The 13095-nt window shown below is 41.5% G+C and overlaps 2 protein-coding genes across 12 annotated transcripts in view; one reads left to right on the top strand and one right to left on the bottom strand.

Annotated features, from left to right (window-relative positions):
• BABAM2 (BRISC and BRCA1 A complex member 2) overlaps positions 1 to 13095 on the top strand; it is a 450135-nt gene that overhangs the window by 12562 nt on the left and 424478 nt on the right. The gene's annotated exons all lie outside the window — the stretch shown is intronic.
• RBKS (ribokinase) overlaps positions 1 to 13095 on the bottom strand; it is a 93449-nt gene that overhangs the window by 59042 nt on the left and 21312 nt on the right. For all 11 annotated transcript variants that reach the window (XM_077915953.1, XM_077915956.1, XM_077915954.1 and 8 more), the window contains 2 exons: positions 2008 to 2071; positions 1013 to 1075 (listed from right to left, as the gene is read on the bottom strand). In XM_077915953.1, coding sequence (XP_077772079.1) covers positions 1013 to 1075; positions 2008 to 2071 — 127 coding nt within the window. The remainder of the gene's footprint in view (positions 1 to 1012; positions 1076 to 2007; positions 2072 to 13095) is intronic.

Here is a 13095-nt window from a genome sequence, read left to right as displayed (position 1 = left end):
ATATTCCTAGAACACATAAAAGAAGTTTAAGACAGGGAATGAGGGGCTGTTGGCAGCAATAATTATTTAAGATGTAGCTTAAAGGAATGAACATAGACTGTCTATTGTTAAACATTTTATCTTCTTTAAATATAACACATATTTTCATTGTTGTTATTGCAACTTTGGGATCACTAGAATAGAGTGAAACATACCATACCTTCTGTGAGAAACAATTGTTTGAAACTCTATTACAAATCAAAGACATATTATGACAAATCCTAATTTCACAACATGCACGCTGACTGCCTATAATGCATTAGGTTCTGTCTGAAGTGCCCCATGAAATGTCTGGTCCTTCAGAATATTAATTCTGAATTAAACAATTTTACATAGTTTTTATATATATATATACTTAAAGTAGTTGGCAGAAATTATGAAGACTTTACTTGGGGGTAAAGGGAAGTTACTGTTTTTATAGACAAATATTTCAACTGTCACAAGGCCCTGTGACAAATATAGTTGTATATATCGACTTTCGAGATTTGATTGCCATTTAAAGAGCAAACAAAATTGAACACAAATGATAAGTTAGAAGTAATTAGTTGCTGCCATTTGCTCAGTAAATATTCTATAAATATGATTCATTAACTTCCTTGTGCACCTATGTATTTACATTTATTTACCTAGTATAACTGAAATGACAGATGAGAATACTTAACTACTTTTAGAGACAAATATCAATTCTGAGTTCACATGGAGGGTAATGGGATGCTTCAGGATATAAATATTATTTTGAGGCAATTTAACACTTCCTATGTATTGGATGGACAATTTTATATTTGAATGATCAAGTTGGGAAGTATAAATAAAGGGAAATATTCATAGTTAGATTGGAAAGACCACACTTGAGGCCTTGGAGTGGTGGGTATGGTAAGAAATCCATAGGATTAGGGTAAAAACTGATGCTCCTACTCTAGTTGTGGACATGAAATGCTTCATGAAATGACACTCCAATATGCGAAACACGTACCTTCGTTATTGACAATTATAGAAGCAGTTCCTGTAGCAGCATCTTGAGTCTGATATGTAAATTCTGAGAGAAAAAAGAAATTACAATCATGTATATACAGCCTGGCATGGATAATCTATTTTAGCAATTTCAATGCACCACTCATCTTTGGAAAAACTTTTTAACCTTTAACCATCTGGAATGATAAAAGAAATAAGTAATTAGCACTAATTTATACCCATCACCTATACATCAAGGAAGACAGAAGCCTTTACACTCAGTTGCACCTTTGCTCTACATTAGTAACAACCCAGCAAACCTACCCCACTCTCAATCTGCCCAAATTATTCATAGCATATACATCTGCATTTTTCTAGACCACCATATTTCTTTTCTTCAGTGAAAGAAATGACAGAGTTGAGTGAGAGATTAAAGGTCAAACCTATACAATGAACTTGGTTGCGTTTCTTCATAAACTTTGCATTTCATCAAGAATCATGGTCTGGAGCATCAATGGAAGTGTTGATCAGGCGGCCTTTGGCAGCAAAAAGCCTTGAAATGGAGCCAGAGACCTGCATTCTACTCCTGGCTGTAGCTCCAACTAGCTGTGTGCTCTTGGACACATTGAGAACCAATCTGGCCTTCAGTTTCTCTTTTGTGCAATGATGGGATCAGCTTCAGTGGTTTTGAAGATTGTTTCCAGCCATGACATTCAATGACTTTTCTTAAAATATCTTTTGTGAATGCAGCACCTGTTTTTTCCTTGTCACCTGCTTTTGAAACATTTCTATGAGATGAAGGTTTGTAACCTCCTATCATTTAATTCCCATCTGGAGGAATGTACATGAAAAGAATTAACCAAACAACATTTAAGTAAGATGAGACAAAGCTGTGCATAAAAATTCTCTGGCCACCAGAGGAGGATCTAATAATTCTATTCTATATTCAACTGTTCTTGTAACCAGATCCCAGAGGAAAAGTCATAAAAACTAACTTTAAAAAAGATGAAATTTTACCTGTAGAAATATCGTTCTGTTTTAAGTTTTCTATATAGTCACTGCCAAAAGAATCTTTGCCAACCTGTACCAAAGAAATGATGAATGTTAGATCTTTTACATTTAGTAAAATGCTACAATGTAGTTTTTAGAATACTTAGCATTTTAAAAGGGCATATCTGCACAGTACTTTATAAACATTAGCTAATTAATCTTCTTAATGTAAGATGCTAAACTTGGTTTCAGCCCAAAGAATTGTCCCACTTACATCCTAAAACGTGAAGCATTTAATGAACTTTGCTCTCATTTTGGTCTGTTCTTGTGGAACCTCCCACTGAGACAGAGCTGTCTACCATCAACAGTCCTCAATATTTATGAAGAATCTCAGTTGTTTGTACTTCACTATAAATGAGGGCATCTTTGTAATGACTTGCCTGTTTTAGAATCTTATCGGACATGGGATGGCGGCATAGTTAGACTGGAAAGAGAAGAGGGAATTTAAAAAGCCCTCACTGGTGGGTCTGGGAAGCTCAACGGGTTAAGCATTAAGCGCCTGTCTGCCTGTCTTAGATCAAGTCGTGATCCCTGGGTCCTGCGATCCATCTCCTAGTCGGGCTCCCTGCTTAGCAGGAGTGGGCTTCTCCCTCTCCTTTTGCCCCTCCCCCTCTGCTTGTGCTCTCTCTTGCACTCTCTCTCTTGATCTCAAATAAATAAAATCTTTCAAATAAAAAAAAAAGCCCTTGTTAACTTGGGTAACTCAATATAGTGTAAGTCTGTGGCTTCCGCATCCTAGCATGTATTCTGATAATGATAGTTCAGTTTTTCCCAATCATTGATGCTATGTTGACACATTGTTATCACCCAAACTCCATAGTTTACATTAGGGTTCACTCTGGTGTTGTACATTCTATGGGTTTTGACAAGCGTATGTCATGTATCCACCATTATAGTATTATCCAGAATGGATTCACTGCCCTGAAAACCCTCTGTGCTCTGCCTATTAATACTCCCTTCTCTGGGATCCCTGGGTGGCGCAGCGGTTTGGCGCCTGCCTTTGGCCCAGGGCGCGATCCTGGAGACCCGGGATCGAATCCCACATCGGACTCCCGGTGCGTGGAGCCTGCTTCTCCCTCTGCCTGTGTCTCTGCGCCTCTCTCTCTCTGTGACTATCATAAATAAATTAAAAAAATTAAAAAAAAATACTCCCTTCTCTCCCCAAGCCCCTGGGAACCACTGATCTTTCTACTGTCTCCAGACTGTCATACTGTTGGAATCATACAATATGAAACTTTTCCGACTGGCTTTTCACTTAGTAAACCCATCTAAGTTTCCTCCATATCTCCTCATGGCTTATCACTCATTTATTTTTGGTGCTAAAAAATGTTCCGCGGTATGGACATACTGTAGTTTATCCATCCATTCACTCACTGAAGGGCATCTTGAGTTGCTTCTAAATTTTGGTAATTATAAATTTTCATGTGTGGGTTTTTGTGTGGATGCCCTCCTATTGTGTTATTTTATTTTAACTTCAGTGGAGGTAACATACAGTGTTTATTAGTTTCCTCCCATCTTAATTTAAATTCTAATCAGCTGTCACCATTTAAGTATTAGGCCACTTCACAAAAACAAATTCCCAGGAGGTCCTGAAAATTTAGAGGTTCTGGCAACATCGGGCCCACATTCCTGTAAGGCAACCCAGCTAGAACTGCCCCAAAGGTGAGCACATGATCTCTAGTTGACCACAGCCTGCACCTGGCCTACTGCAATTAATGTTACTTGCTTGGCACCTGTAGGCTTGTAGGGTGGCCACTCCTGAATTTCTATTTTGTCCTGTAGGGAGTGCTCACTACCTCAATGGATCGTGTATCTATCTGGGTCTCAGCCACTCCTGGTGTGTTTTGCTTTTCCACATAAAATTGCTTTCCTCGGGATATATCAATAGAAAGAAACCTAGAGACTTGCTTGGGTTGAGAGCCTCAATGAGTGAAGAGAAGATTTTGGACTATCTAGATCAGCGGTTGGAAAATTTTTTCCTATAAAGGTACACATAGGTAGTAGTTTAGACATGGTGGGCCAGATGGTCTCTTTTGCAACTACGCAATTTCGCTGTGTGAAAGCAGCCAAAGAAAATCTGCAGACAAATGGATGTAGCCTGTGTTCAAATAAAACTTTATAAAAATACATGGTAGGCAAGATTTGTTTCCTGAATGGTAGTGTACTGACCCCTGATTTAAATGTCACCTCTGAGAACTTCTTCTTCAAAGAACACTTTCCCTGTGCTCCTTCCCCGGCAGAAATGCTGACTAGGCAATAATTCTGAACAATATACAATAATTTCTTTTTTTTAAATTTTTTTTATTAAAGGTTTTATTTATTCATGAGAGACAGAGAGAGGCAGGGACACAGGCAGAGGGAGAAGCAGGCTCCCTGGAGGGAGCCCGATGCAGGACTTGATCCTAGGACACCAGAATCATGATCTGAGCCAAAGGCAGATGCTCAACCACTGAGCCACCCAGGCGTCCCTATAATAGTTTCTTATTAGCAGATTTTCTATCTCTACAATGGAGAGTGTCCACTCTAAAGCACTGCTGTGGGGCAGAGTTCCCCGGGGAAAGGAGGTCATCTGTCAAAGGTTTTCTTCATGGAAGATAGGCCACGTATCTACCAAAGCATCCCATTTCTTAGGTCAAAGATTCATACCAGAAACAAATTGTTTATTTTCTCATCTCTCTCTCTTTTTTTTTTTAAACATGTATTTCTCTCTTACGAGCAATTAAGATGCCATATAGTTGGGAAAGCATCATTTTAAGAATGTTGTAGCGATTAAAGGAAGGCCATTCCTAGGCATGTGGGGCTTGGTACAGATTAGAGCAAAGAAACTTCTCTCCCTTTTCCAACCAGTTTAATATAGGCAAAAATCTGTTTTTTTCTTTTTAAGATTTATTTATTTATGATAGACAGAGAGAGAGAGAGAGAGGCAGAGACACAGGCAGAGGGAGAAGCAGGCTCCATGCACCGGGAGCCTGAGGTGGGATTCGATCCCGGGACTCCAGGATCGCGCCCTGGGCCAAAGGCAGGCGCTAAACCGCTGAGCCACCCAGGGATCCCCAATCTGTTTTTTTCCAGGCAAAATCTGTTTCAGGTGAATTTCAAAGGCATGTTTGGTAAATGGTATAGTGATATATTCATTAGGAAGTGCAGGGATTAAGAAGAATTGTTGGAAAGGAGGAGAAAACCAATGAGTAGGCAGCTTTGCCTTCCAGAAACTGTTGGAGGGAGGATAAGACTTACAGAGGCACCTGTCACTCCAAGTGGAGTATCACGTGCATCCAAGGCATAATCAGGAAGGGACTGCATGCTCATGGTAACTGCATTTTGCAGGGTTGCTGCAGTGGTATTTTTTATTTTTATTTTTTAAGTAGGCTCCATGCCTGGAGCCCAATGTGAGGCTTGAACTCATGATCCTGAGAGATCAAGCCCTGAGCTGAGATCAAGGGTCAGAAGCTTAAAGGGCAGAGACCCCCTTGCCCCCCACCCCCACAATGGTGTTTTAGAGGTGGCAAAGCTGTCTGTCTGCTTCCTACATGGGAATCACCTGAGGGGGCTACATCCTTGGAGATGTTATGGTTCCAGATTTATTCCACTAGTGATTTCCTGGCAAACCTGTTGGCTGGCATCCTAACCTCTATATGAGAGTGGAACAAAATACTTTGCTTTTGCCCTTTTTGATATTCCCATGACAAAATTAAAATCTGGTAACTAAGGTAGCCCAGGTGGCTCAGCGGTTTTGCACCGCCTTCAGCCCAGGCCTGATCCTGGAGACCGGGGATCAAATCCCACCTCAGGCTCCTTCCCTGGAGCCTGCTTCTCCCTCTGCCTGTGTCTCTGCCTCTCTCTCTGTGACTATCATAAATAAAAAAAAAATTAAAAAAAATCTGGTAACTAAAAAAAATAATGGTAAAGTAACAATACCCGCTGAGGATCAAGAGAAGTAAACCTTAGCTCCATTAACTTTGCCTCGGGGTCATGGTAACACATTACAAAGTAAAAGAAGTGGTAAGAAGCCTATAAATAAACCACAAGAGACTCTTAACTCTAGGAAACACACGGAGGGTTGCTGGAGGGCCGGGGTGGGGGATGGGGTAACCAGGGGATGGGCACGAAGGAGGACACGTGATGGGATGAGCACTGGGTGTTACCAGGTATGGATGAATCACGGAGCTCTACCTCAGAAACTAGTAATGCACTATATGTTAACTAACTGAATTTAAATCATAATAATAAAGGAAGAAGCCTACGAAAAGGAAGGCGATATTTGCATTTGTGTCCTGGAAGTCAGAAGCCCCTACGTACTTCCTTTTTTTTTTTTTTTTAAGATTTTATTTATTTATTCATGAGAGACACAGAGAGAGGCAGAGACACAGGCAGAGGGAGAAGCAGGCTCCATGCAGGGAGCCCGACGCGGGACTCGATTCCAGAACCCCAGGATCACGCCCGGGCATGAAGGCAGATGCTAAAAAAAAAAAAAAGAAGAAGGCAGGTGCTAAACCACTGAGCCACCACAGCGTCCCACCCCTTTACACTTCCAGTGTGGCTTGGGACAAGCCACTTTAACCGCCTCTCGGCCTCAGTCTCCTTATCCAGAAAGTCAAAGCACATTTGCTGTGAGGGTAACACGCGTGAAGCACGTTTACAACTATAAAGGATTAAATAACGTCTCGGAGTCACTGTCATGGTCCCCATCCTTCTCATCACCACGGCAGTACCACTGCCACTGTGGCCGCTTCCCTGGGGGGAGGGACAGGGCTCCTGCTGCTCGGATTCAATCTTATAAACTACTTTCCTGCCCATCTGGTTCCCCCTAACGTTTCCATTTCTTCCTGTTGTTCCCTATCTTCAAACAGAAGAGTACCTGGTCATGGAAGCAAGCCCATGGGTGCACTGAATTATTTTAAAAATAAGACTGCATTACTGTTATTAAAAAACATAACATCTCCATTAATGGTGACATGAATGCTGTTTAATTAACCATGTATCTCGTTACTTCCATAAGAATAACAGAGCCAACTGCGAGCATGTCTGTGTCTTAGACATGCGTATTTATTATATCGAAATGTGGGCAAAAAGAAGCAGAGATCTGAGTCCTCCTTTTTCCCCCTGCATTACAGAGTTGCACAAATGCTTTGTGCAATGTCATACTAAAAGAATGCCATTTCCCGTTTCCCCACCCTCAAACCTCTTACACAATCATTTATTCTGCTGGATTTGCTTTTAAAAAGGTTGAGAGGGGCAAACACCTTCCAATCCCCTTTGCCTACTTCTGACTCAAATGTAAGCCTCTTCCTCAGTAACTGGAAATTGATAACCAGAAATCAGAGTAGAACCTAGACGAAGGTCATGCATCGAGTGCCATTGAGAGCTGAGTGAAAAGTGTCCTGAAAAATCACAGTGAATGATACAAATGGAATGATTTGTAATGAATGTGAATGAAAATCGTAGTGAATGACTTAAAATGGTCCTTGAAATAAAAAGGACTTGACATAATATCATAGAGGAATCTTCATAGGTATTTTGGGGGGCTTCTCCATATACCTGGTCACGTTTTGTCTATTAAATTGATAAGAGAACTTTAAGTGTAAGTATCTTGGTCATGCAGCAAAATAGAGCAAATGGGAGTCAGGAAACTTGGAATCAAATTTCAGTTCTGCCATTATCAGGCTAGTTAAAATTCTTTATATTTTGCTGCAAATTGTTGCAACTGAGCCAGGTAGAGTGGGACTAGGGTAGGAGATCAGTAGTTCTCGGCCTTCACTGTGCATTAGCTCCCATGGAGCTTAGACATCTTGGTGCCCAGGCTACACCCCAGATCAATGAAATCAGACCCTGTGCAGAGAAGGGGGGACCGTGGCACGCGCCCCAGGTGATTCCAATGTATGCCTCCAGCTGAGGCCCACTGGATTGCAGGATGAAAGCTGGGAGAGTGAGTGCGAAGCTTTGTGTGGAAGTAATGAGGAGGAAGAGCGCAGTCCTGCCTGGCCCTATGTTGGGAAGTCAACTAAGTGGGAACACAGTGTGGCCTATAGCGTCAGCCCTGGGGCAAGGGGCCCAAGAGTGCCCAACACTGTGATCAAGTTATTGTAAAACTACACACGTCCCTACGCTTGTGTTTGCTGACTCTGGCCTCATTTTGATGTCACCAGGCTTGCTTCCCCTTGCTTTGTTGGCTTCTCTAACACTCCTATCTGGCAAAAAAAAAAAAAAAAAAAAAAAAAAAAGGTTGGATATCCCTGTTCTACAAAGTGGTCAGCAGAAAGGCACTATTAACTTAATATTATCATTTGACTGTGTTAAGACACAAGGTGAGTACAATACATTTGTGTCAATTTCCCTGCCCTCTGAGAACCTAGACGTCCTTTCCTTTCTCCATTTAACCAAACTTCACCTGTTTTTCTTTCTCTTTTTTAAAGATTTTATTCATTTTTTCCTGAGACACATAGAGCGGGAGGCAGAGACATAGGCAGAGGGAGAAGCAGGCTCCCTATGGGGAGCCTGATACAGGACTTGATCCCAGGACCCCGGGATCACAACCTGAGCCAAAGGCAGATGCTCAGCCACTGAGCCACTCATGCGTCCAAAGTGCTTCTGTTTTCTATCATGGAGAGCTCCTGGAGGGAAGTAATTTCAGATTCCTGCTTCCCAGGGCCCAGCACAGACCTTTATCCACAGTGGGGTTGGATAAATGGGACCAAGTTAAATGTGGGTTTCTGTACAGGTTAATCTGGTCCCTCACCTATTTTTCAAGTGCAACTTAAGGCCTCCCTTCCCTATTCTAGCCCTTCTTAATGCTCTCATTTCCTGGAACTCCTAGAGCATTCCTGATAGATACTAGTAAATATTTAATTGAATACCACCTTATATTTTTTGCCTAAACAATCTTCCTAAAAATCTGGCCTTCCTAAAAGCTTATTGGAGACTCCAGTTTAGCATATATTTATCCTTTCTTAAGCCCTGTGCATGAAATGTGTTCTATTAAGTATTTGGTCATCCTTAGTTGCCTGTTTATTTTTTTTATTTTTTATTTTTAATTTTTATTTATTTTTGATAGTCACACAGAGAGAGAGAGAGAGAGAGAGAGAGGCAGAGACATAGGCAGAGGGAAAAGCAGGCTCCATGCACCAGGAGCCCGATATGGGATTCGATTCCGGGTCTCCAGGATCGCGCCCTGGGCCAAAGGCAGGCGCTAAACTGCTGCGCCACCCAGGGATCCCTGCCTGTCTGTTTATTTTCCTTGGCCTAGCTTGTCATTCTTAAAGGGAGAGGACTACAGGCACTCAGACTATCCTAGCTGGGGCTGCCAAAAGGTCCTCTACAAGGTTTTGCTCCTAATAGCCCCTTGGAAGGCACTCCTATACTCTTTCGGTAGCAGCAGTGAAATTCTTTTGGGCAGGTTTCTGGGAAAACCACATAGTCTGAGGTAGCCTGTGTAAGCCTGTTCTGGGTGAAAGAAGCTAGGTCTTCAGCAGTTATGGACAACCACTTGCACTTAATCTAAGACAACTCCTAGAACCCCAGAAGCTCTTTAGGAAATCCCAGGCTCAGGTCTACCTTGAAGACTGTAGAGTCATGCAGTTGGATAGAACTTTCTGCAATGATGAAATGCTCTCTATCAGTGTTACCCCAAACAGGCACTTGAAATATAGCCAAGTATGATAGAGCAACTCAATTAAAAATTTTATCTGAATTACATTTAAATCTAGCCACACATGGCTAGTGGCTGCCATCTTGGATAATGCAGCTATAGAGATGTAAATTAGAATCAAGGGAAACAGGACTGTGTGTATCAGGAGTAGGAGCATTTCCTCCAGCTAAGGGCACTGAGGTATTTCCTTTACTTTTACCACTGAGAAGGCTCCCTTTGCATTGAGGGAGAGCCTACCAGTGGCTTCCACAGTCCAGAACTGTGATCTAATGCTGAGGAAGGTAACTTTAGTTAGCACTACAATATAACGAACATCCACATTTCAAAATGGTTGAGGAAGCAGCTGCTTGGAACCCCTGAATGGTAGAAAACATCTAAAAATTCCATCTGTCAATATACAGTTGAGGTAAATAAAACCTAGAGGCCCAAGATATCTAAACTGAAGTCACATGAAGTTGAAGATTTCTGCTAAAAAAGTAGTCACATATATTAAAACAGGTTATCAGTTTTCAAAGTTAGAATGCACAGAAATATAATTAACACTAAAACCAAGTTGAATGCAGCTTAATATTTGTGACTCAAGACATTTTGTGACTTTTCAGTGCCTGAGGGTAATGATGAACAGCAGGTTTGGGAGACTAACATGAATTTCTTGTCATGTAACAAAACCTGGCAGTTGCTTTTTTGAATTAAGTCTCTCATATTAACTTTTTAACCTGTCACTTGTGGCTTTGTCATAAAAGAGGACAGAAGAATACATATAATTCCAGTTGCTTAAGCTAGCTGATTGTTTAAATCCTATCTAAATGGAGATAATGGCCTTTAACATAAAAAATTAATGTTACAGTCACTATTGAGTCCTGTTTATTTGGGAGTAGAGGTGGATAGGAGGTAAGAGGTGGTTGGTGGTAACCCCAATTTTGTTCCATTCTTCTATAGGAGACACTTATTGTTTATTTGCTTGGGGTCCTAGGGTACCCTGTGTTTGGACATGTGGCCAGGGACTCCAAACAATATAGCCAATATTGTCCTCCAGCAGAGTTCAGGCAAGGACCGATTTCACTTCATTATATATTACCTGGAAAGTGCTGGTGACTACTCATTTGATCTTTGAAAACTAAATCTTAATGCGTATCAGTTAACAGTCCCACAGTAATCTGACAGACAATCTAACCTTTTTTGGTTAAGATGATGAGTACTCTAATACACTGCTTTTCAAAGCCATCTGTGGTGAAGGCTTTTTTTTTTTTTTCATTTTCAATCCATTGTGGACTAATAATTCTGTAAAATATAAAAATGAAATAAACAGAAGAGAGTCCTACAAAACACAAGGCTTAATTTATTATTACTATTATGTTCAACAGCTATAAGATTATTTTGTCAAATGCTCTGCTTATAACTGCTTACTCTCAATTTCTGTACCATCCAGACCAGTGACAGTTTGCAGCCTGGCCTGAATTTCAGACTTTGAGTAGTGTGGCTCTAACATACTGCCTCTGTCACAGAGCTTAATATATGCCCATTCTGCAAGGAAAACACACATCCGCTTGTATTACAGAGGTTTTTCTTTTTTTCCTCTCTCTTTTTTTCTTTTTAAAGTAAGCTCTATGCCCAGTATGGGGCTTAAACCCACAACCCCAGGATCAAGAGTCATGCATTCTACTAACTGAGCCAGCTAGGCACCCCTAGAGAGTTTTGAGAGTGTCATATTCCAGGAAAGCAAGACCAGTAATTTCTTGGAAGTTCTCCCACATGGCTGATTTCAGATCTGGGTCATTTGGGCCCATGCCTGTTCAGGGCTTCTTCCTACCACATAAGAAGTAGGGTCTTTAGGCTCAGACTAGTCCACTACATCTTTTTTTTTTTTTTTGATTTTATTTATTTATTCATGAGAGACACACAGGGAGAGAGAGAGAGAGAGAGAGAGAGAGAGAGAGAGAGAGAGAGAGGCAAACATAAGCAGAGAGAGAAGCAGCCTCCTGTGGGGAGCTCGATGTGGGACTCGATCCCAGGACCCTGGGATCGCGACCTGAGCGGAAGGCAGAGGCTCAACCACTGAGCCAGGCACGTGCCCTTAGGCCACTGAATCTTGAACTCTTTATTCTACTACGGCGCTCCTGAGCAGCCAGTTTTGGATATCTGGAAATAACTTCCTCCTCTCGAACATTTAGCTTCAGTGGAAGGGTGGAGGAGGAAACACTTAAGAAAATTGTGTGAAGTCCTATGAACGGTATTCTCACAGGCTCTTGCCCTGCCAGCAGACTTCGTTTTTCTATGATACCTGCCTGGATTTGTAATCTGAAAATATCACTTCAATTATCCTTGGATTGTGGCCTTGGGCCCATGACTCAGGTGAATACTGACTGTGTCACTCTTTAACGACTTGAAGTGTTTCATCATGACATGTTTCACTGGATGCATATTGACAGACTCTTGCTTAATAGTCCTTGTCACAATATCTTGGCAAATAATTCCCCTGAGCTCAATATCAGCTGTTTTGCGTGTGCCATCAAACAATCTTACTTCACCAGAGCTTGTATTTAGGTTTGTTGTGGGGCAGTCATAGGTAAGTTAACATTGCTAAGAAAACCGGAGGCAATTTTCTACCTGTTTTTCTTTTGCTCCATCTGTTCATTTTTATCTTGAATCATTTCATGATTTTGGTTTCTACTTGAAATTTGTCATCTTTGACAAACTGCTATACAGCAGGTTGGCTAATTCTGCTTAATGAGAATCTACTGCACCATGGACAAAAAAATTATCATGATGAAGGGGTAACAAACAACAGCTTCTATTATAAAAATTTTTTTTCTTTTGAAGAAGTCTAAGAATATTATGCCGTTTGTTTAAACTTAAAAAATACGTGTCTAAAGATGCCAAGTTGGGGACGCCTGGGTGGCTCAGTGGCTGAGCATCTGCCTTTGGCTCAGGTCATAATCCTGAGGTTCTAGGATTGAGTCCCATATCGGGCTCCCTCTGGGGAGCCTGCTTCTCCCTCTGCCCGTGTCTGTCTCTCTTTATATCTCTCATGAATAAATAAATTAAATCTTTAAAAAAATAAAGACGCCAGGTTGTCTAAGCAAAGTCACCCCGTGGGGTTTTGGCTGCAGCCATGCCTTCTTATCCTCTCTGTGCGGCCACCCAGGAGCCCAGCGCCAAATGGCCGCCGGCTGCGTCAGGGGCATCGCGGATAGAAACAGCTTTCCCGACCGTACAGGTGTGAACATAAACTGCTGGATACAGACCAGAATAAAACAAATGGTACCATTGCTTTATCAAACTCCCGACTGCAACGATTCCCCAAAGACAGCCCTCTGCTGTCTATTCCTCTCATATCCACTCCTGACGGTTGTATGATTCACTTCCTAAGTTCAGTTCCACAACTCAAATATTTCTATTTTGCGTTTCTT

This window comes from Canis aureus, chromosome 12 (genome assembly GCF_053574225.1).
Source record: "Canis aureus isolate CA01 chromosome 12, VMU_Caureus_v.1.0, whole genome shotgun sequence".
In the NCBI taxonomy this organism is placed as follows: Eukaryota; Metazoa; Chordata; class Mammalia; order Carnivora; family Canidae; genus Canis; species Canis aureus.
The sequence above is the reverse complement of the archived record's forward strand: the minus strand, read 5'-3'. Positions and strand labels throughout refer to the sequence as shown.